The sequence below is a fragment of the Danio aesculapii genome, chromosome 15 (genome assembly GCF_903798145.1).
Source record: "Danio aesculapii chromosome 15, fDanAes4.1, whole genome shotgun sequence".
Lineage (NCBI taxonomy): Eukaryota > Metazoa > Chordata > Actinopteri > Cypriniformes > Danionidae > Danio > Danio aesculapii.
The window spans coordinates 29074369-29100463 of NC_079449.1; the positions used below are offsets into that span (position 1 = coordinate 29074369).

At 37.0% G+C, this 26095-nt stretch overlaps 1 protein-coding gene across 1 annotated transcript in view; it reads left to right on the top strand.

Annotated features, from left to right (window-relative positions):
* Positions 1-19707: 19707 nt before the first annotated feature.
* Positions 19708-26095, top strand: part of esamb (endothelial cell adhesion molecule b) — a 46075-nt gene continuing 39687 nt past the window's right edge. Inside the window, exons 1-2 of the mRNA XM_056474174.1 lie at positions 19708-19828; positions 22593-22698. Coding sequence (XP_056330149.1) covers positions 19708-19828; positions 22593-22698 — 227 coding nt within the window. The remainder of the gene's footprint in view (positions 19829-22592; positions 22699-26095) is intronic.

A 26095-nucleotide genomic window follows, 5' to 3' on the forward strand; every position in this document is an offset into this window, starting at 1 on the left:
CTGCCCATTACATTACAAACCACAGGAGAGGGCAAATTCTTCAGCAGGATAGCGCTCCTCCTCATACTTCAGCCTCGACATCAAAGTTTCTGAAAGCAAAGGTGGTCACGGGGCTCCAGGATTGGCCAGCCCAGTCACCAGAGATGAACATTATTGAGCATGTATGGGGTAAGATGAGGAGGCATTGAAGATGAATTTACAGAATCATGATGAACTCTGGGAGTCCTGCAAGAATGCTTTCTTTATCATCCCAGATGACTTTATTAATAAGTTATTTGATGTATGGATGCAGTCCTCCAAGCTCATGGGAGTCATACACAATATTAATTATTTTCCCACTGCACTGACTTAGTATATTCTATACTGTACATTATTTCTGTCAAGCGACAAGACTTTTATCCAAGCAAAGTCACACCTTACTGTTCTAATTAAATAATAAAAATTAAGGCATGATCATCTTTTATTTTGGTAAAATAAGCATAAGCTTTCATATAAGCCACTTCTGATACCAAATGATCAACTAGAAATCAAGTTATCATTTGTTGTTACTAAAACTTAGATAGGCATATAAGACTTTTGTCAGGGAGTGTATATGTATTACAGTTTAAGGGATAGTTCACCCAAAAATTATATTCTGCCATCATTTACTCAACCCTGACTTGTTCCAACCTTTTTGAAGAAATCTGGAAACCTGTAACCATTGACCCCATAGTTTTTCCTACTATGGAAGTCAATGGTTTCAGGTTTTCAGCTCTCTTAATATAGTGTTCAACAGCAAAAAAAAAAGACATATGAGATTGAGTAAACAATGACAGAAAAAAAAATTCCTGAGAGAACCGTCTACATAAATCTACTTTTAATCACACACAAAAAAGAAACTCTTGCATGTCAAGCCCTTACTTTTCTAAGTTAAAGTTTGTATTTTTTATTCCTCAGTTATAGAAAGAAAGCTTTAAAAAGAGTCATTTAGGAATCCTTGTGGCTTCCGTCTAGAACTGAGCATCATTTCAAGATTGACATGTATTTCTCCTCAGGCTTCCCTCACAATGGAATTTCTTGGTGGCAAATGAAGCAGTGTTTTTGCTGAGGATCTATTATTTCTGAGCAGCAGACTGTTACTGTCAAGCACAGAAGTGTGATGGTAGCAATGGTTAAAATGAAAATGTGTAAGTACATTAAATGTTTGCTAAGCCATTCAGATATATCAAAGGTGAACCTACCCATCATTTTAGCAACAGTGTGTCATTGTCAAGTTAACATGAATAGGTCTCGTGTGAATATGTCTTTCATGGAGAAAACATTGCAGAAGTAAAAGCGAACTGATGGTGTGATCAATTATTTAAGAGAACATGTTGCCTCAACAGACAAAGGATCGCGAGGATGGTTGTCGAGGGGGGAAATGTGTTATTCTTTTTCAATTAAAATAAAAAATTACCATCAGGTGTATGAAATAGGTTTTCTGTCCAAAAATAGGGCTAAGGATGCACAGCCTCCATAAATGATTTCCTTCAGGCAAAACAGGACATCTATCCATCATCGCCGGCATGACAAATTTCCATTCATTTCAGTTCAGACGACAGGTTATTTTTTATAGGCAGCCTGCATTGGGCTTGTGAAGCTTAACATCTTTGTGTGCTTTCCTCTGATCTATTTTAATATTGCATATTCATTGTTATAGTTCCAAAATAATAGAGGTCTTATTTTAAAACATTGGCTGGTATAACACAGATAACCAAGAGTAGATCAGCTGAAATCCTCCATGTGAAAGGGGGTTTCCACCCACTCTCTGCAATTAATAGCAATGCCTAATGCAATTGTACTGGGAACTGAAAAGTCACCGATTAAGAAATGTTGTTGGTTAAGGCCAGAATCTTCTTCCTCGTAAAGACAGCTTGGGCTGGTAATGGGATTATAGTGTGAAGAGACAGCTTAACTGCATGGCCTAAGGAACATCGTCCAATCCCCTAAGGATGCACAAAATGCCCCGGGAAAAAGTAGTGAGGGGAAGGGTCATCGCTTGTATAATATAACCCATTTATAGTAAGCATGCTGGACGCTAATTGTCTTTCACACAACAGAGTGACAATAGCACTTTGCTCTAATTCCTAAAGCTTTATGAACTGATGTGATTAGCCTTGTCTACGTGTTTGCAGCATATCAATAATTATATAACTAAATAATACAGCTATAAAATAAATAATATGACTATATAATAAATAACAAACAATAAAAAAAATTGTCACATTTAATGTGAATATATTTAATGTGAATTTATTTAAAGTTCTGTAAATGAAAGAACTGACAAATGTGCTATGTTGGGTTGATGTAAGATTATATAAATTTTCTGGATTATTTGATTGTTGAATTATGAATTTTTTATTGTTATTGTGGATTTTGTGAATGGTTTGAAATTGTTATCAAATTAAATCGGCAAAAGTAATTTTGGTACAATTCTTGCTATATTAACTACTTTTGCCTCTAATTTTTCTTTTACTTATTTAAAGTCATCAATGTAGTAGTTAGTTGTAGGTGTTGGGTAGAATTAGGGATGTATAAGATCATGCAAAATATTTACTGTTCAAGTACTAATAAACAGCCAATATCTTAATAATAGCCAGATAATAAGTCACTATTTGATAGTAAGAAATGATTGCCATAATTTTATATACAGTGGGAAGTATTTTGACCTCCTTAAAATTTTCACTCCTTGTTATATTGCAGCCATTTGCTAAAATCATTTAAGTTCAGTCCTTGTCCTCAATGTACACAAAACATGCCATATTGACAGAAAAAAAAGCACAGAATTGTTGAAATTTCTGCTGCACTTCAAGGTTCCTAAGAGCACAGTGACCTCGATAATCCTTAAATGGAAGATGGTTGGGACAACTAGAACCATGGGCATCGCTGGGGGATGCGAAATGGGGGGCTATTCTAAGCACCTATGCCTTTTTAGAGCCCCCAGAGATATTATTAGGGGCCCATCAGGATCGCCCCCGCACACCCCCCCCCACCCCTTGCTCTCCATTTTCGCCCACAACCCATGCCCACCCCTCCCCCTACACTTTCAACTCCGACACCCAAGAAATTTTGTCATAGGGCCCGTACCGGCCAGGGGTACCCCTGACCGGAACCCTTCTTAGAGAACCCATCCGGCCAAACTGAGCTATAGGAGGAGAAGAACATTGGTGATAGAGGTCAAAAAGAACCAAAAGATCACTGTGGCTGAGTTCCAGAGATGCAGTCAGGAGATGGGGGAAAAGTTGTAGAATGTCAACCATAACTCAACCATCAAGTCAACCATCTCTCCACCTGTCTAGCAGAGTGGCCCGACACATGAAGTTTGCATAGAGTTTGCTAAAAAACACCTGAAGGACTCAAAGATGGTGAGAAATAAGATTCTCTGATCTGATGAGACCAAGATAGAAGTTTTTTGTCCTTAATTCTAAGCAGCATGTGTGAAGAAAACCAGGCACTGCTCATCACCTGTCCAATACAGCCTCAACAGTAAAGCATGGTGGTGGTGTTTTTCAGCTGCAGAGACAAGACAACTTGTTGCAATTGAGGGAAAGATGAATGTGGCCAAGTACAGGGATATCCTGGATAAAACCTTCTCAGGACCTCAGACTGGGTTGAAGGTTTACCTTCCAACAAGACAATGACCCTAAGCACACAGCTACACAAGTAGAGGCTTCACAACAACTCTGTAACTGTTCTTTAATGGCCCAACCAGATCCCCGACTTAAACCTACTTGAGCATCTCTGGAGAGACCTAAAAATGGCTGTCCACTAAAGTTTTCCATCCAACCTGACAGAACTGAGGATCTGCATGGAAGGATGGCAGAAGATCCTCAAATCTTTCCCAAAAAGGCTGTATTAGATCTTCTACTAAATACTGAGCAAAGGGTCTGAATACTTAGGACCATGTGATTTCAGTCTTTCTTTTTTAATAAATCTGCAAAAATGTCAACAATTCTGTTTTTTTTCTGTCAATATGAGGTGCTGTGTGCACATTAATGAGGAAAAAAATAACTTAAATGATTTTAGCAAATGGCTGCAATATAAGAGGGTCTGAATACTTTCCGTATCCACTGTACATAACAAATTATCACAGTAAATGCAATTAATGTGTCTGCATAAATGTGTTATAAAAAACCTTAGTAAGAAATGACAAAATTTGGGTGAAAAAACATTTGTCATTAAAAGCAGATGTATTTGTGTAAAACTGAAACCAAATTGTATCTGACCTGTACTTATTAAAACATAGAAAAGAGTAAGTCATCATAGTGCATTATTTTATATTAAAAATGTCTTGCTGTGGAGAAATGTGTATATTTAAGAATGAACATTTAAAATGACAATTAATTTGTATTTTGGGGCTCCACGGTGATCCTTAAAAAGATGTCATCAAATGATTCTTGATCTAAATATGTCTTGTAAGATTTATTGTATATAATCTATTGATATGCTGAATGCCTTGGGTGTGATATCCTTATTTTTGTGCCCAGAAAAAAAACATTGCAATGGTGCATAATTAAGGCTTAAAAGAGATTTTAATTTTTGCTCTATACGTGTATAATATATAACAAAATGCACAAAGTGGACTGAATGTGTCTAATAAGACCAGATTATTGAGTCAGGTGAATGTTTCTCTTCTAGTATGGTTTTAAAATATTTTATTTCCAGTTGTTATCATCTGTTATAGAATAGTCAGAGGTAGATCCCATTTGTAAAATGTAAGGCACACAGAAAGGAATGAAAATAATCTTTGCACCCATTGTTATAACACTGGATAGGGTTTGTGGTGAAAAGTAGACCTGACCTAGGTCAGTATGTCAAATTGAGTACACTGTATCGCTGTCTTTCAGAGATTTGGCAATACTAGCAAATTAAATATTATGTTTCCTTTGACCAAGGTCTGTTTCAGGACACATAAACCTATTCATACGTCCATTCATAGCTTTCAATTAGAGCTTAGTCTAAAAGAAGCTCAGTCTAACGTCCTTGAGTCCATCTGTGTCATTGAATGAACACCTGTAGATTTTCTCACCACATTCCTTCGCTTTGAAGTAGTCTTGCACTCAGAGAATAAATTGACTTGTGCTTGAGTTGTAGGCAGTACTTTAAATGTATGCACTATATTGAACCATCTGTGAGATTACTAGGGAAAATGTGGCAGCTTTGGTTACAAATAAGATGATCGTAAAGTACACAGTGGAGTTAAAGGGACAGCTTGCCCTTTTATTACTCACTCACCCTTCACTTGATTTCAATCCTATTTGAACACAAAATAAGATATTTTGAAGAATATTAAAAACGGATTCCCATTGACTGCCACAGTATTTTTATTCCCACTATGGCAATCAGTGTACTCAAAATATTGTAATCGCTTTGTCTTAAGAACCTAACTTTATATTTTAGGTGAGCACCCTCATTCTCTATAGACAGCTAGGTTGCCAGTTTGTTCAAATTTCAGAAAGGTACCAAAAACATCCTCAGAATCGACCATTTGCCTTCAGTTGTTCAATCAGAATATTATCAAGCTATGAGAATACTTTTGTCTGTACATAAAACAACAACAAAAAAAATTCTTTATGCAAAACTTTCTTATTCTTATTGTCCATAAATTGTACACATTTATGAGAACACTGTTACATGTCCAATTCGGTCAGCTACTGACGAATTACCTCGGATGCAACTGTGCGTTGCTTTGACCAGCGGAAGTCACACACATGCATCTGGGAGTACTGTGCAAAAGTTTTAGACCAACATTAAATCTGTTGTTTTACTGATGGTATTATGGATATATGTGATCCTTTACCACTTAACCAGTCATAAGAGTAAATGTTTTGTCATTTTATTTTTTCATTGAGATTTATACAGGTTAAATAACTTATCTGTCAGTTGATGTATATGGTTTGTTAGGATAGGAGTTAGGTTAGAGTTTAAATTATTTTGGTTTAATTGTTTAAGACATGTAAAAGACATTGTTGGAGAGAGGCTGTTCTTGTTTGCGCTGCATTTCTACCAGTGTTGTTAGCAATATTGTCTGAACTGATAGAATTGTGAATGTGAAGTACAGATAGGTTTTTATTCATTATGCCATTCCTACTGGAAGGGACTTCGGTGTTAATAGTATTCCGTTTCAACATGATAATGATCCGCTAAATGCAGTGAAATCCTATTTGGAGAAAGAAAACAGCTGATGAAAGAGAAAGTCTAGAAATGGCCTCCACAGGGTCCAGACCTAAATATTATACAGGCTGTATGTGATCATCTGGACAGAAAAAGAAAGATATGACACTCTAAACCTAAAGAACTCTGGAAAGCGCTAAAAGAAGCCTGATAAGACACAGCATATTATTTTAGAAAACATCAGGACAATTAGAACAAAACAGTGTCAAGGGAAGCCACATTAAACATAGACTTTTGCTTGAAGAGGAAATGTTGTGCTGATGTTGCTTTTTTGTACATATTTCCTATGTTTTCTGTTTGTTTTTAATAAAGAGACTGATTGGTTATATATTGTGGAAAAGTTTTAGGCCAGGAAAGCTGGTATAGTGCTGTAACACCTCCGCTATGAAAGATGTTACAACTGAGGGAGTTTCAGTCATGATGAAATGTAACTTTAGAAACCTGTTTTCTTTTCTTTTTTCTTTTAATTTCTCCACATGTAGGTATACAACACGCATAAGCAATCCATATATACACAATTAGGCAGTCTTTGAACATAAACAGTCTGTTGAAATTATTTAGATGGTAAGGTGACTATATTCTTTAGACTTTTTATTATGCACATATTCAAAGAGAACCACAGGTCAACAGGAAGATTGCAAAAGACCAGCTTCTGCTTTAAACTGGGCTGACTGAATATATTAAATGTACAATTCAAAAATCTACCAACAAAGGTAAAATACAGTAAAACACCCTAAACCTGTTGAAACAGGTCAATCTAATGGCGGTTGAGCTTGCAGCTGGATATTATTGGGAGATCGCTGACAGGAACAGTGAACAGCTCTGCCAGAGCGCGTCTGAAACTCATATGCAAGTTTATTTTACATTCTGTGCCAGAAACACTATTAAGCCACACTAGATCCTCCTGTTTAAGAGCACGTCTGTTATAAAACATTCGCAGGACATTAATTTGGACAACTATGCAGATATATTAAATAGTTTACACAAAAATACACAAAGAGAGACTTTCACTTTCACTTTACACATAGTTTGTGAAGAAACAGACTAACCTGTACTACCGTAGCTGCAGATGCGATTTGAGTTTGAAGTAATCAGTCAGAGAACAGGAGAAAGTGCATTATTTAGATCATTTTAATATAGCATATTAATAATGAAATACAAAAATTATAGTATAATATTGAGAGTTAATTTTAAGCAATCTCGCAGCCCACCTGCAGGATCGCTGAGGCCCACCAGTTGAGAATCACTGCTTTAGACGATTTGAGTGCGATTCAATGATATCCACATCTCCTCTCTCTGGGAAATACGATAGCGTAGAATAAACATAGAATAAAGAGTCACTGACCATGTCAATCGAAGTCTCCGAATATTATGGTAGTTCACCCGCCAATGTTCCACACTTCCTGGAAACACTATTGATGACCATTTATAACATTCCTCGAAAACAAATCAACAATCACGGTGTAGTCCATTCAAAGTACACATCAAACAATCACCATCTCTGAGAACCTCCAGGAGGTCCTGTCTACGTAAGACATAAACATAGGCCAAATCACAACTAAATATTGAAAATACACTTAAACTTAAACTGTTAGTCAATACTCACATTTGAGCAGCAACAAAAATGTTCTCAAAGAACCAGAGTGGGTTGGTAGCCTTAGTTCACCATGCTGTTCCCTCTACCAAACACAACTAACTTGCTCTGTGGTGGCCTGGAATATATCCGGTTATCACTCCCCTCTAGCGCAGCCTCGTGGCTTTTAGTAACATTACAACCACTGTTTGTGACACCACAAGGGACCAAAATGATAATTATAAAAGCATGTAAATGCAGAGTGCTCGTGAATATGCAAAATATACTGACAATGAGGAGCAGAACATATTTAATAAAGTCATGAGTTTTGTTTTATGTGTACAAAAGTATTTTCGTAGCTTGAAAATATTCTGATTGAACCATATTGAAGGCATATGGTCTGTTTTGAGGATTTTTTTGGTATTTGTCTGGACTTTGAATGAGTCAGGAACCTTGCTGTGCATGGAGGATTCACCTATGATATTTTAATTTGTGTTCCGAAGATGAACAAAGTGTCTATGAGGTTTGGAATGACATAAAAGTGGGTAATATATTATAATAACAGAATTTTCATTTCAACACTTTAGTATATCAACCTGTAAAAATGATGTTTTAGATGCCTGTATAGCTTGTGATTCATTGGTGTGTTCCATTTACTTACATTTTTGTATTGTATCATGAGACCTTGATGTCTGCTTCGTTATGGTTTGAGGCTTTGATTCATTAATGGTTGAATTAGCTGCATTAGTCGGCATATAAAGCATCGGAAGCTTGAGATGAGATGTGTAAGAAATGAGTCAAGAGCTTTTTAGGGACAAAAAAAACCCCACTTTGCCTGAATTTCAATCTCAGGTGCGCAGTATTTTCTGATAATTCAACAGCTCATTGTCAGTTATTCCATACATAAGCTCTGGTAATAAACTGCAATATCCATGTTATTTTCTACACGCAGCATAGCTTTGATTCTAGGTCCAGACAGATGTACTTGAGCAATTTGATTACTGTTGTGCCCGTGAGCAAAGCGTTTTCTTTAACCTCAGGTTTGCTCCAGGCTGACTTTTCTGCGATGGCTGTACAATGTGTTGCTGAATGTCTCGTAAGTTACTAAACAGTTGTGTCACAGTTAGCAGAGGGAGACGTTTGCTGTCCTGATTCAGTCTGTGTCTACTGACAGATTAAAACACAGCTCTGTGTGACAATTCAGTGTGCAGAGTGAAGGTTGTTTTGTTAAAATATTTGCATGTTGTGCACGTCTTGCAGTCATGTATTATGGATAATGTGACAGGATGTGAAAATCTGTGACATCCCTCGGTGTGAATTTCATAGCAAATGCAGATAGCAGCATCAACCTTGACTAATAGTTGCTTAGGGTTCAGAAAAGGGTTTGTATTTTTAAGTAAATTTTGTTCTTTTACACTTTTTAGATGTTAAGGAATCACAGTTTTCGCAACATAAATACTATATATAATATATTTAAATGCAGAATACGTTCGGAATTTTTATTAATGTATAATATAAATTAATATATATTTATTTTTGAAATAATCTATAATAAATGAGACTTTATTTATAATATTGTGAAATATTATTAGATTTTGTATATGTATTTTACATTAAAATACATCTTAGCAACAATTTTAATGGCAATTTATTTGAAATAAAACATTTAATAAATATATTTTAATATAACAATTTTTGATATATATTTTTTATTTTGATTAACTCAATTTGTCTTTTTAAATAAAATAATTACTTAAAATGACTTACTGACTGAAAATGAACAACGTTGTGTGCAAATTCTTTATTTATTTTTTAATTAAAAAAGCAACTCATCACTGCAAACTAAAGGAATATGCACGAGGACTACAGGACTATGCAACAAAACAAGTACATTTTATATGCTAATTGCGACCCAGGCTCATTCTGAATACATACCCCTATGTACATTTCTGGAGAATGCCAAATACGTCCCAGGAGGTACTTTTTTTGCAGTTTTTGTGAATCCACCAGGGGCCGCTGTGTATGCTTTTTGAGATCTCAAATTTCTCTCACTAGTGCCATTCATGCCTGCTGTTCTCGTGTAAATCCACCAGAGGCCGTTGTCGTCTGATTGACTTACTGACCGATTGACTGACCCACCCTCCTCCTTCCCTAAACCCAATCAATATTGTTTTTAAAAGCAACCGATTCACCGATTTTACCCTCCATTGTCCACAAACTAGTAACTATGGTCTGTTAAAATTGCCTGTTAGTTTTACTTTGTTTTGTTTGTATAACTGCAAAGCTCTGTGACAATATTATGGCTCCCTCCGGGCGTCCTAACCTGTCCTTTCAGCGGAGTCATAAACATGTCAAGCATTTAATAAGATTCATTCATCTTCCAAGCTCGTTCCTATGGTTTATCTTCACAAGGCAGCGTGTGTCTCCAGAAGCAAAAGAAAAGATTTAGGATCCTCGCATTAATGTGGTTCTCAGCTCCTGTAAAAGCCCATTCACATGATTTGCGTCTTTTTTGTAATGCAGTCAAGTTTGACCCTGCTATTTCTTACTTGATTTAGGGTATGTTTGGTTGACAATAGTTAATAATATTTGCACTTCAGGAACTGGGAATGATTTTTGTTTTATGAATACCATTTGGAGGGTGGCACGGTGGCTTAGTGGTTAGCGCTGTTGACTTAAAGCAAGAAAGTCTCTGGTTCGAGTCCCAGTTGGGCCAGTTGGCATTTCTGTGTGGAGTCTACATGTTCTCACCGTGTTCATGTGGGTTTGCTCCAGGTGCTCCGGTTTCCCCCACAGTCCAAAGACATGTGGTATAAGAGAATTTTTAGAGAATATTTGTGTGTAAATGAGAGAGTGGTGTGTCCCAGTACTGGGAAGGGTATCCACTGTGTAAAGCTTATGCCGGAATAGTTGGAGGCTCAATCTGCTGTGGCAACTCCTGATAAATAAGGGACCAAGCTGAAGAAAAATTAATGAATGAATACCATTTGGGGAACTAAATTAGCTCCTATTTTAGAGCAGGGCCTAAATGCATAAAAGTGATTTTTCCTGTTAAAAAGCATGTTACGTTTTGTAAGCACCTACTAAAACTGTTACTGGCCATATGAAATCATAAATGAGGCGGTTCAAACTTCATCTGTGTTAATACAGTCTTAAAATGATCCACATGACTAGGTCAGACTAATGGTTTCGATCAATGACGCAAATGACAAAATGGATTCACAGTGACTCATCATCTACCATGAGTCAATCTTTATATGAGACGTGCTTATATTATACACAGACCAGAACACATACACATACTGTGCCAAACAGATAGGAGGACAATATTAAAATATAGCTTTCAGATGAAAACAATGTAATTGGTACACTACCGTTTAAGTTTGGGGTCAGTATTTATGTATGTATGTATATATGTACTTTTTGCAAACTCACCGGCCACTTTATTAGGTACACCTTACTAGTACTGGGTTGGACCCGCTTTCGCCTTTAGAACTGCCTGAATCCTTCGTGGTATAGATTCAACAAGGTACTGGAAATATTCCTCAGAAATTTTGATCCATATTAACATGATACCATCACGCAGTTGCTGCAGATTTGTCGGCTGCACATCTATGATGCAAATCTTCCTTTCCACCACATCCCAAAGGTGCTCTATTAAATTGAGATCTGGTGACTGTGGAGGCCATTTGAGTACAGTAAACTCATTGTCATGTTCAAGAAACCAGTCTGGGATGATTCAGACTTTATGACATGGCGCGTTATCCTGCTGGAAGTAGCCATCAGAAGATGGGTACACTGTGTTCATTAAGGGATGGACATGATCAGCAACAATACTCAGGTTGGCTGTGGTGTTGACACGATGCTCAGTTGGTATTAATGGGCTCAAAGTGTGCCAAGAAAATATCCCCCACACCATTACACCACCAGCAGCAGCCTGAACCGTTGATACAAGGCAGAATGAATCCATGCTTTCATGTTGTTGGCACCAAATTCTGACCCTACCATCCAAAAGTTGCAGGAGAAATAGAGACTCATCAGACCGGGCAACGTTTTTCCAATCTTCTATTGTCCAATTTTGGTGAGCCTGTGCGAAATGTAGCCTTAGTTTCCTGTTCTTAGCTAACAGGAGTGGCACCCGGTGTGGTCTTCTGCTGCTGTAGTCCTTCCGCCTCAAGGTTTGACATGTTGTGCATTCAAAGATGCTCTTCTGCATACGCCAGTTGTAACGAGTGGTTATTTGAGTTACTGTTGCATTTCTATCAGCTCGAACCAGTCTGGCCATTCTTTTCTGACCTCTGGCATCAACAAGGCATTTGCGCCCGCAGAACTGCCACTCACTGGATATTTTCTGTTTTTCTGACCATTCTCTGTAAATCCTAGAGATTGTTGTGCGTGGAAATCCCAGTAGATCAGCAGTTTCTGAAATACTCAGACTAGCCCGTCTGGCACCAAAACCATGCCACATCCAATTTATTCCAACAGACATGTATTCAGTTGCTCAAAAGTGACAGTAAAGATATTGTTCGTACATTGCAATCATTAATTTAAAAAAAAATCTATGCAAATCTTCTGAACTGGTGTGTTCTTGCAAGGTTATTAACTTGAGTGATTGTTTGTGCTATTTTGTGCTATTTTGGATTATGGTGAAATCCAAAATTTTGTGTAAATGTTATGTAATATTTATTGCACTGTGGCATGTTATCCAAATTTGCATCCCACAAGGTCATTCTAGTAATGGCACTAAATGAAAGCCGATGGTTTGCTATGGCAAGAGAGCTTTCAGACCACATTTTGAAGGCTTTCCAGCTCTCCACTGGAGCGCATGACAAAACTCTCCATGTTTCTGCATGCTGGCTTTGAGCTCCTCGGCTCTTGCCTGGCAACTGGATGAAACACCTGAGCCTCAGCAAGGGGTCCAGTCTGTCCCACAGCTGCATGGGGCAGTCCTGTGGGATTTCACACAGACCTCTTGTGCTCATCCCAGCTCCCAATGCTCCTCTTTTTATTCTAGGTCAGATCAAGCATTTTAGTTCTGTTCTGTGAGCACTGTATCAAGCATTCTGTTGTGTAAAATATGCAATTACACCACTGGAAATGTACTAGAAATTGTCTTTTGAATGAAAAAGAAAAATGAAAAGTTTTGTTCGTGTTGGATTGAACAACAGCCTAATTAATCTTCCCAAAGAAACTTTCAAAGATGATGTCAGCTCTGAGGTTGCCATAGCAGCTGTCTGATCTCCCTGGAAATGATACATCAATGAGATGAAAAGACATCCGTTCCCCTTGCTGACATCTAAATATTTATCCCAGAGCCCATGGCTGGAGAGAGCGTCTGCTCTGAGGTCCCACTAAGTTTATTTAGATTTTGGTTTTGTCCCTTGTATAATCCAGGATCAGAGCTACACGGACCTCTGTACATTAGATGATGGAGAGTAAAGCCAGTTCTATTACTGAACACATTCTGATCCCACCAAGCTCATGGAAAACATGCAGTGTTTGTTGCGGATATTATATCACTAGGACTCATATTTGCTGATAAGAATTCTTATCCCCATTTTTTCTCCCATTGTTAAAAGGATGATCCTCCAGGATTGTCTTTTTTCTGTCTAAACGCATGTTGAATATCAAAATTAAAGATCAATCTACAATTTCTTAGTCCCATTTGAAGTATTAAATCTTAATGGCAACAAAAAAGCACACTACACTACCTGACAAAAGTCTTGTCATGTATCCAAGATTTAGGAACAACAAATAATAACTGGACTTCTAGTTGAACATTTGGTATCAGAAGTGGCTGATATGAAAGACAAAGGCCTTTAGATTACGTTTATTCTACCAAAATAAAACATGATCATGCCTTGATCATGGTGCAATGGAAAAATAATTTATATTGTGTACTACTCCTATGAGCTTGGAGGACTGCATCCATACATCTCTGCAATAACTCAAATAACTTCATCTTACAGTCATCTGGAATGGCATTATTGCAGGACTCCCAGAGTTCATCAAGATTCTTTGGATTCATCTTCAATGCCTCCTCCTTCATCTTATCCCAGACATGCTCAATAATGTTCATGTCTGGTGACTGGGCTGGCCAATCCTGGAGCACCTTGACTTTCTTTTCTTTCTGTGAGAATCTTGGGTCCATGCGGGTTCCAATAGGTCTATTGCAGTATTGGTGATGATTGGGATTCAGTTCAACTGATGATTCATCGGAAAAATCTACCTTCTGCCACTTTTCCAAACGATCAACAAGAAGTCAAGTTATTATTTGCTGTTCTTACAACTGGAATGACACCAAGACTTTTGTCAGGTAGTGTAAGAAATAGCAATACAAAATCTTTCTGTGGGGCCATACCTTTTCAAAAGGTAATTTTGTTTTATTTTTAAAGACACCTATTATGCAAAATTTGCATTTGCATGATGGTTTTTTGCACATAATTGTGTGTTGGCAGTGTGTGTACACAACGGCCCTACAATGATAAAAATCCACCCAATCCTTTTTATAATCCCTATAAATCTTAAGCAGTCTCCATAAGAGCTGATTTGAGAATCTGCAATGTGTGATGTCACACTTGTACAGGCCCCGCCCATGACTGTTGACAGACACTGGCATTTTTTAGTTTTGTTTATGAAAGGAATGCTACCCTCACTCCACAGAGACTCATTTATGTCTTGTGGAATTCTTTTGACACCAGACTACTTATCAAAAGAAGATCAGTACTGGGCAGGTTTTGCTGAAAAGTTCCCTTAAGAAGGATTTAACAGAACTAGCTGTTTGTGATCCAGCTACACCTCCAAAAGAAATAGCCTGTAAATAATCTTTGAAAATGACTTTTCTGTATAATGTGGGTTTTAGCTCTAAGTTGTTTGGTGGGCATCCTGTCACATTTGCCACATGAGCACCTGTACAACAACAGTGCAATATATTAAATGTGTTTATGTGTGAGCATGTGTGTGTGTGTGTGTGTGTGTGTGTGTGTGTGTGTGTGATGTTTACTTATAGTGCATAGCAAATATATGAATGTCGTTTGTGTGCGGCTCATTCATTGTTGTACAGAGGCTGAAAAAACTCTTCAAGTAATTATAGTTATCAAATATCCATTTTGAAACTTCCTAATTCAGCCTTCCTGGTTCCTGACATCTAACATTAGGAATCAGAAGAGGACATGTCCAAATACCACTCTATTACAAATATCCCCATATTTCTGGAGATCCACCTCATTTACATTTAAAGGCGATTACACCGAAACAGCTCATTTTTACTCTGAACCTAAAAAGAGCTTTTTAACAGGGTATAATAAATGAACTATATGGTATTTTGAGCTGAAACTTCACATACACATTCAGGGGACACCAAAGACATATTAAATCTTATAATCTTGTAAAATGGCCATAATAGGTGGCCTAAATCAGTGTTTTCAGCACAATCTCACGGCATATCGTAACTTTTTGATTGAGTGGCTAATTCGTATCAATTCGTACAGTCTAATTCATACAATTTAGTACGATTTGCTCATCACGATTTGGGTGGGGTTGGGTGCCACGCCTCCTTTTTAAATCGTACAATTTTGTACGACTTAACTTGTACGAATTTTTATGATTTAACCACTAAACTGATAAAGCATAAAATACTTACGTTTTCTCGTCAGATCAGGCTGGTGTTTCCTAACCCTGTTTCTGGAGGCAGACCAACTGTACATATTTGGGATGTCTCCCTTGTCAGATATGACTTAACTTCAGGTTTGTAGTCTCTTCTTATGTTCTGATGAGTTGATTCAGATGTGTTTGATTTGGAAGAGATTGAAAATGTGTACTGTTGGTGAGCCAGGGGATGGGAAAACCATATTAGTACTTTAAATGTATATATTAGTGTACAAAAAGAGTGAAACATTTCAAATATTCATATATCGAGTCATATATTTTTTCAAAGCACAGTAAAAAAAATTTATCTGCGTTGATAGTGCCTTGTGTTTAGTGCACTGACACACAGCACTATGGTGCTAATGGATGCCTGAATTCAAGTCCCGACTTGAGGTCCTTTGCCAACATGCTAGACTAACATTTGCTGAGGAAAATGTGGACAGAAAACTGTCCTAAAGTTCACTATAGTGATAAATGCAAGTAAATTTTTTTGAGTCAAATAGGAAACGTGCATAGTCATTTGTGTTTATAAGCATTTTTAAATTCTCAGTTTTTGATCCCCACTGCATACTGTGACAGCAAATTAAACATTTGGTTTAACATTTGGGTTTATTTAAACCAAAAGATAAATGAAAAGCAAGCAACTCCAGAATAAGGGAGTACAACTGTGTAACTAGGAGCACACTTTGATATTACCGCCTCTGCACTCTTTTACAGAAAGATTGAGCGAACTGTTTTCTATCTGTATCTTCTGGACCCGAGGCAACATGCAGCATCATCTCCCCTGATAGCCTTTTATGGCCATTAAATTTCCTCTGTGACTCCAGTCCTCATCCTATCTCTGTGAATCACATCCCATCCACACAGTTCATAATGATCTTCTGTCCCGAATTTCCTTTACCAGAACCTGATGAGAGTCATTTTGATGTTGTGGGTCAGACGTGCTGCTAGACTCTTGAGCCATGTGTCCACCAGAGCGTTTTAGACAGTTAAAACACCAGCACTTGTCTATAAATATATAACTTTAAGTGCTTTACATTTATGTCAAATATTTTCATTTAGAAATATGCTCAGTACTCATGTGGTTGTTTAAAAAATACACAGAATTATCAATTAACACATGTGAACATTTTATTCTCTTTTAAAAAATTATGTTAATTTGGACTATTTGACATCCTAATAGTGTTCCATTCATTTAAATTTGCTAAAAGGTGTTAAAGAGAGTACAATATTCAGCTCATACCACATTCCCCACACCTCAAGACACAGAATGCATTTGCAGAGCAGTTATTTATTCTTCAAAAGCTTTTGCGTGCGAAACAAATTTCTTACATTCCCCATAAAGAGCATGTTGCCGATTTCAAAATGAGATTTAAGTTAAAAAATATTGAAGTCACAGAGCAGTGTTGACAACACATTTTGCATGTGTGTGTGAGAGAGTACAGCATGAGAGCACAGCATACAGTTGATAATAAAGGATGCAAGAATTGGTTTTAATTTGTATCTAATTATTTATCATACATACTTGTTTGGTTGCTCATTGTTTTTGTTGGATTTATTTCTTCAGATTTTTTAACTTGCAGCAAGGTCTTTTGAAATGGCTAAAATCTGCCCTGTTAAAAAATTGTTGCGTCTGAGTTTTAAAAAAGCTGCAACAAATTAACTTTACAAGTAATTTCAAATTAAAATACATTAAAATTCCCCAAAACATCAAGTTAAATAATGCATAACCTAATAAGTTGAAGCATCATTAAGTTAATAAGTTAAAGTAACAATCTTATTGTAACACAGGGAGTGACACAGACAACTTAAGTTTGGATCCACGTGCAGGTTTATTCAAAGTTAGGCAAGCAAAGGTCAACACAGGTGCAAACAGATGTAAAAAGGCAGTCCATAATTGTAGTCAAATGTATCAGGCGAGAGGTCGGAAGACAGGCAGCAGACAAGGAAAAAGGTAAACAAGGCAAAGATCAAAACACGGTGAAACAAGACTAGGAGACCGCGTTGAAATGTCACTTTACTGATAACAAGACTCGGCAATGTGAATGAGTGTGTGTGCTGCTTAAATGGTGTTTGTAATCAGTCTTTGACGATCCTCAGGTGGTGCAAGTGTAATCAGTAGAGACTTGGAGCAGGTGTGAGTGTGTGTGTGGCATGACTGAATATGTAGTCCATTTACAAGCAGATTTGAAGTCCATAAGGATTGTGAGTGAGATCCAGCGATCTATGAAGTTACGATCGCTGGTGATCGTGACACTTATGCTGTCGCTACTTTTTGATCACAGTGCTTGTTCTCAGTACAGTGAGTTGATATTAAACTGTAATATCATAATCTACATGGAACTATTTAAACTGTGGTTTGGTCTGAAATAATTTGCACACCTTATAGAACATAAGTCAGCCAATGCTTTAATGGTACTAAATAAATGCTGATAATCTGCTGTGGTGTAAAATCTTTCTGATTGCCACATGATTGGCAAAGCTATGAATTTGAAACTGTCATCACTCATTCTGTTAACAAAAAAAGCAAACACTGATTCTTCCAACATAGGCTCATTGTGAAAACGTACCCCTATATACATTTCTGGAGCTCACGAGTTATGTAGCAAAAGGAACATATGGTCGCATTTCGTCTATAAAACAAACGCTACGGGGTGGTATGACGCCATTCCTTTTTTGCACTTACCAGCTGACTGCTTACCTCCATGTGGACGGCTTGTCCGCTGTTACCAGTTTGTTCAGTGGCTCGCCGCGTATGTCGGCAGACTTGTAGCAGAGTTGACTTTGATGACGGAGTCCAGCAAAGAACGGTTCCAGAAAGCAGTTAAGCCAAAAACAGAAGCCAAAAATTACAACAAACAGGTAAATAACATGATGAGAATGTGGTAAAATCTGAAAACGTGGTGAAAATCAGGCTGCCGCGAGGGCTTTTCTTTTTTCTGGATTTCTTTTGAAAACACTGTGGGTTGGGTTTATGGAAGTGGGTTGGCGGGTCAATCTGTGCTTTGGAAAACACTATCGGTTGGGTTTAAGGAAGGAGGAGGGTGGGTCAGTCGATCGGTCAGTCAGTGAGTCAGTCGACAGCGACCTCTGGTGAATTTACACGAGAAGAGCAGGCACCAATGGTGCTCGCAAGAGAAATTTGAGATCTCAAAAAGGGTACAAAGTGACCTCTGGTGGATTCGCAAAAACAAAAATTGCAAAACAATCGTACCTCCTGGGACATACAGTATTTGGTGCTCTCCAGAAATGTCTATAAGGGTACGTTTTCAGAAAGAGCCTGGGTTGGATTCTTCAAAGTAAAGGTTATTGCAAACTGAATTCAAAATTTTCATAGGTAAATTGTGTACGTTAAAAAATAAATTCAACCTCACGTTGTGTGAATCATAGTGACACACTGCCACCAAAACTTTTGTCCGTCATTAAAAAATTTAAGGTTTGATTTTTTCCACTTTTTGCATCTGAAAAAGTGCTTTGAGAGGTGTTTTGACAGTTCAGAGCCACCGTACAAGCGAAAGGCTAAATACAGATTGCCATCATTTGAGCTACAGATAACTTTATGACAAACACAGTGCATGAATTAAAGACAGAACGTGGCGGACAATTGAGAACCCCTATATGCTGGATTCAGTGACTGGCACATCTCTGCCCTGCAGCTGTTTGGTTTGTGAGTGAGTCCACACATTTCACATACTGCCCATAGACATTATAATAAAAAGCATGGTCCACATTCAGTCTATTGCTTTGACACATCATCCAATCTGATATAATGTCTACAGTACGGCAAGTCTCTGTTCAGGATCTGATTTAGTATCACAAACAATGTATCAAAATTCCACTGATTTCCTGAAATCAACTTTGCATTTTGGGATAATGCAGCGCAGGTCTTTGATAATGAGCTGATCTCTCCTTCCTCTCTATGCAGTATTGGATAAACACAATATGCAGCCTAATTAATACGCATAGAATTTTGTTTATGTGACGAATTTTTCGCATGTGGATACAAAAAAAACGTATACAAAAATTTCAGACTTCAGTGTGCAAAGACCTTAAGTGTGCTCATAGTAAACAGTTGTACTCCCTGATTTAGAGTTTGTTTGCATTTCCCTAATTCTGTAATGATCTTCTCTCATGACTTCATTAGGACGTGATGAGTGTGATTTTGATGCTTCTAGACACGTGGAGTAATTCTCCTCCTTGAACTCTCACTCAATACATAATTCAAGCCTTATCCATCTGCCTGTTGCATGGATTAATATTTGGTGCACAGATTTGTAGGAGGAGATTGTGTCCATATGCCGGAGGCTACGGAGAGACTAGCTTTGTGGAACGGCGTCATTTTCTTGAGTGGCAGAGATGGAGAGCACTTCATGGCCATCACATTCACGCTGATTGATGCTCTCCAAACTCTAGGCAGTGCTCTTTAGATTTATAACACTCTCCCCGTCTTACACACCAGTCAAAACAAAGCATGTGCGCCAATTCCAGAGCAGTCAGACATGTAAACAACTCTAATGATCTTGGTCGCCGCTCAGATTATTCAAAGCAAGGCCTCTTGTAATGACGTTTATTGAAAATCTATAAATCTGTCTGCATGACAGTGTCTGCTCGTGCCTTATGATCAGTTATTGATTGAACTTGTAGACTCTATTAACTGTCGGTATATTGAGGCATTGCTTCTGATGTTTTGGTTTCTTTGAAAGGCCAGCTGACAGATCGTGATGACTGAGAACAAAGAAATGGACACATTGATTTAAGACCGTATTTATGGCTGATAAGTTTTTCACAAGCCCTGCAGTCGTTCTATTTTAGCTTCTCCCGTAATGTCATATCACAATATATGGCCTCTGTTGTATGACGCATTATTTTTAAGATTAATATTAGTTATTATAGTGGCGTATGTGTGTGCCGAAGAGAGATGAAGAGGCTGTGTATCGCTGAGAGGAGAAAAGCTCTGCTCGAAACATGTGAGCTGACTATTTAGACAGCTTTTTAAGTCATGATAGACTCACTTCGGACCTGAAGGCGCTTCTAAGAGGCAGCTTCTAATATCCCTCATTTTGGTTCAGCTGCACAACGTTCATTTTTAATGGACACGGCTATCCCAAAGTACACTGTGATTGGTGTAAGATGGCAGCGGTGTGATTTTATAAATGAATGCTTCTCAATACTGTTTGAAATGTATATTTTTTTCAGAAAGAATGCATACGATTGATAACATTAATCAAAAGTAACAGTAGAGATTTCTGATTGAAATAAAAGCTGTTTTTGAACTTTTAAGGTAAGACACTGCAGCCAAACAACATCAAAAACGTTTTTTTTTGTTTGTTTGTTTTTTTTTTAGATTTTTTCAAGGGTCTAATAAAATGAAAACATTCAAATCACACTTTTAAATCTTTGTTTTATAGCAATTTATCAATTTGTCTTTGTAAATTTCAATAATAATCGATATTTTAAAGGCTGTTCTCTCAAAAGTAAGCTTTATTCTGCACTGAGCTTGAAATCTCCACTTTAGTAGCACTTGACCAACAGTCACAGTTTTATTCACATGCATATTCTGATTGTTTTTCCCCTCTTTAAGCAGAGGAATATGTCTTATTATAAACATTAAATCAAATTTCTGCCCTTTTCACAGCATTTTTTGGAGTGTTAAAATAAATAGATGCATTATCTAACATATTAATATGTTTAACTAACATTAACAAATATTAAATCATGTGTAACAGATGTGGTTTTTGTTCATCGCTGATTCATGTCAACCTCATTGTAAAGTGTTACCCTTCATTTTTCTAGTTCTCATAACTTAATTTTTCTACTGTAGTTACTGCAATTTAATTGTATAATTACTGCAACTTAATTGTTCTAGTTCAAACAACTTAATTTCATTTCCAGATTACTGCTACCTAATTTCTAGATTTTAATAAGTTACTACTAACTTACTCATAACAACTGAATTTTTCTATTTAGTACAGCTTAATATTTATAGTTGGTGCTACTTCATTTTTCTAGTCCCCCATAACATATTTTGTTTTAGTTAGCTCAACTTGATTTTTCTAGTTGCGGCAACTTAACATTCTAGTTCTTATGACTTAATTTTTCTAGTTAGCACAATTACTTTTTCTAGTAATGGTTACTTAATTTTTCTAGTTTTATAACATATTTTTCCTAGTTAGTGCAACCTATTTTTTCTAGTTACAGCAACTTAATATTTCTAGTTCTCATAACTTTATTTTTATAGTTAGTGCAACTTAATTTTTCTAGTTATTTCAACTTCATTTTTATAGTTAATGCAACTTGTTTTTTCTAGTCGCCACAGTATACTTTTTATAGTTGCAGCTAATAGTTTTTTTTTCAACCTAATTTTTCTAAACTGTTTTCACTCACTTTTCTTCAGCATATTACCTTCTTTTACCATGTTCTAACTGCTTTCAACATTTATAATTAAAAGTTTTTTTTCTTGACCAGCATATTATAAAGATTTCTGCAGGATGGTTTGACACTGAAGATCAGTTTTGCATTTCAGACATAAATTATTATGTTATATTAATAGTTGTTTTATATTGCAATAACATTTTACATTTTCCTTTTTTGTATCTTTATTTTTGTCAAATTCAGACATGTGTTGGACCATATTTTCCACAGTAAAAACTACATTTTTGATCATCTAAAATTGCACACATATTTGGATCAGTGCCAAAGATAATAATAAAGATAATTCTAAATAAAACTTTAAAACACGATTTTATTGTAGTGCACTTTTGACATAGTATGATTAACTTAGGGACCATATGAGGCTCAGGACAGTGTTCATGATTGTCCTCCCCAGATGACGGTCCTGTCTGTGTCCGTGTATGCATGAAGAATTGATCTAAACTTGAAGGGATTTAGAGGCCCTTTGATGTGACAACACACTGAAAATTGCTTAAAATAGCACTAGAGATTAAACTGATGTAATCCTATTTAAAAGAACTTTCGCCAAATGTTTATTATTCAATTGCCATCTGTCAAAAAAAAAAAACTCTTGCTTAACCCATAAACTCCTCTTTTAGAAGAAATTGCATTTCTTTTTGCTCATATTAGCCTTTGCAAACTTCTCTTCATGTCACCATATACCACTGACCTCGGTCTCGGCACTCAATGTAAACACTGATAATTAAACCCAGCATTCCTCTAACAATAGAGTCTGAAATAAGAAGGGAAGGGTCAGTCATACTCATCAGACCCGAGCCGCATCGCTCATACCTCAGTAAAGTGCTTTCTGATGTGCAGCTGCCCAAGATTAGCAGGTATTTTAAGGCTGGCTCAGATCGCTGATGCTAAAGCTTTATCACACAACCCTTGTGAGCCGGAGACAAGCGAAAAAGGAGATTATATTAGAAGACAATAGGTCTCTGTTTAATGATAGTAAGCTCCTTTCAACGTTCATCTCAAGGTTTTTTCTTTTCAGGAAAGAAATTTGTTAAAAGCAGCTTGTCTGTCCTTTAGCACCTGGGATATACAGACTGATGTTTGTTTTGCCTTTAGATTAGACCTAAAAATAGACATTGTCAGCAATTTGTAGCTTTTTCATTAAGAAATCTTCAAAAGTCACACAAGTTGGTGTTATTATTCTTATTTTGAATATATTATTGTTTGTTTTAATAGGACAGTAGATATGGGTGGAAGCAATGTGGCAGAAAAAGGGGGACAAGATTAGGAAAGGTCCCAATCTGGGACTCGAACTTGGGTTTCCAGAAACACAATCATGTTTTATGTTGGAACGCAGCCCACTAAGCTTTTGATTCCAACCTTTTTTATATTTTAATTATGTGGCAGGAACAAACCCATCATTTTTTCATTCTCATTTTTTTCTGTGAAAACTAAAATTAGAATTTCAAAGAATCTTTATAGCTTTTTTTGTTATCCATGAACCATCAGTTTGTACAGTATTGAGCATATCTGCTCATCCCACTTGCACTGTTTTCCACATGTACTGAAGTCATAGGATAGCTCATACTGTACATTCAGCTGTTATTCCCCTCCGCTGAGCTGAAAACCTGAGATCTGTTTCATCTGGTTCGCTGAACTTAATCAGATCACTCCAATCAGTGCTTGAATTGGATGAACTAGTTCAGGAAAAAGTGTGTTCATGAAACAAACTGATTCAGTTGTCTAGTTAAAGTGACTGATTTAGCTGAAAGTTTAGATTATTGGGGTATATCAAGCTAATTCTTCGCGTACGAGCAGGCGTGGCCATTTGAATCTCTTTGGGACTTCTGGTCTCATTGACTTTCATTCATTTTTAGATGTTAAAAACAGCTTGTTACGCTGATTGATGTTTCCTTATTACATTATTCTGCTTTGTCTGTATTCACACATGTTTGTAGAGCAAGTAGTTTGACCATTTTTTGCCATTTATTCTTCCTAGTCATTTTTCCCATAGGCAGCACAATCAGAAGTTTTAAAATAATCGCAAAAAACAAGCGCACTTCTGCATTTTAGAATAAGGTCAATACACAGTTCACTTTAATAAACACCAGCAAATTAAGAAAAGATCTTCAGCAGTTTAACACCAAATGTGTTACAAATGCTCACAGCGCAAACACATTAAGAAAACGTGCTGCAAAGTCTCACAACGCAAACAATAAAAAAAAAAATTTGTAACGTTTTTGGGTCCCCTTGAAACATTTCTACTGTGTTTTGTGGTATTTGTATGTGTTGTGAGAAACTGCACAATGTTTTCCTAATTTGTCTGCGTTGTGAGAATATTTTTTATTTTCCTGGTGTTTTATGTAGTTGCTTGTGCTTTCTTAAATTGCAGCACGTTAAGCTCGGCCACCGTATAGACCTCTTCAATTGCATGATACTGCAAATATTTAATAATTAGCTGATTACATGACAATAAACTCAAAGCATTTAGACATGAGATAGGCAAGGTGGTCTGCTGAAGCAAAAGTGAATATCAGGATGGGGGAAAAGGTGATTTACAAGACAAGCTGGAGAAGAGCATTTTTGAACACAACAAATATTGAAGCAGATGCAGAAGAAGAAGAGCACAGCCTTTACACATCTATCAGTTGAGATACTGAGAATACAATTCACACAGAATCAACAAAACAATCTGAACAATACAAGATTCTAAAAGGCCACCCGATCTGATTAGCACAGTGGCCGAAAGAGTTTAACGTGCTGTAAAGAAAACACGTGCAATTACAAAAAATGCCAGCAAACTGAGAAAAGATCTTCATACATTTGACAGCACATGTGCTGCAAATCATCACAACGCAAACAAATACAAAAAAAATTCACTGCATTTTCTCACAACATAAATAGCTCAGAACACAACAGAAATGTTTCAAGTGGACCCAAAAACATGACAGGCGCCGTTGTGCTATGACTATTGCTCAGTGAAGTTGTAGGTGATCTTTGAAAGGTGAATTTTATGTTTGTGTTGTGTGAAAATGCAGCGTGTTTTATTAATTGTTTGCGTTGTGTGAAAATGCAGTGCGTTTTATTAATTGTAATAATAAAGTGCATTTTATTAATTGTTTGCGTTGTGACAATTTGCAGTATGTGATATTTTCTCAATTTGCTGGCGTTTTTTAATTGCACTTGTTTGTTAAATTGCAGCTCATTAAGCTCTCTTTGTCAACGTAGAGTTTTAAATTTCTGCTGTGACTTTTGAATGGCGGAGTCAGAAATTAATGTAAACAATGAAAGCATGGATTCATTGTAAAAACAGTTCAGGCTGGTGGTGTAATAGTGTGAAAGAGATTTTCTTGCCCACTTTGGGCCAACTGAGCAGCATTATAACACTTGAGTGAAGTCTGTTTCCTTATGACCACAGTGAAACCATTTTACAGGTAATCCACCATAACACAAAGCTCAAATCATCCCAAACTTGTTTCTCTTACCATTTTGTTCTTTGTGACAGTCTTTGAGCTAATTTAACTGAAATTGTCTTCATAGACGTTGGTCTCATCTGAATTTCTGATTTCCTTGCATGCACACGAGACTCAGTGGCATTGATATATGACCTGCTAAATCTGTTAATCTAACCTCATCTATCATCATCTCTTTGTTGCTTCCTGCTGTATTGTGCTGCCCTCACTAGGTGGACTTATCATACTGCAGCAGTCTGGACTGGACCTTATTAGTTCATTTTTACATTTAGAGAGTAATAAAAAATGTTCAAAACGATGCCCTTTGTAGGGCACACTTTGTAGTCCAATATTAATCCCAGAGATCAATGTAAACAGACTGATAAAACATGAATTCAATCATGATGATGGCCTGTTAAATATCAAGTGTTTTCTAATGTGCTAATGTGGCCAAGTGTCAATTCTCGAATGAAGGTGTGCATGTCAGGTGCTGCGTGTGTCAGTTTAGAGGTGCACAGATGGAGGCAGGGACGGGATTAAGGAAGATTTTCCTTGATTTAATAAACTACTATGGCTCAGAAATGTAAGGGATAAACCTGGGAAAACAGAGACAGTTGCTGAGCGCAGCACATCAGAGAGACGCCACACATTGACATGCTTTCATGAGCCCAGGCGACGCATGTCCTACTTACACTCACTCCAAAGTCCCAGGACGGGACGAAGGGGAAGATTGAGCTTTTACCACTAAAAAGATTAAGGGTTGACAAAGTGCAAAACAAATCTGGCTGACAGAAACAAGAACAATACTGTTTCTGGTCATGTT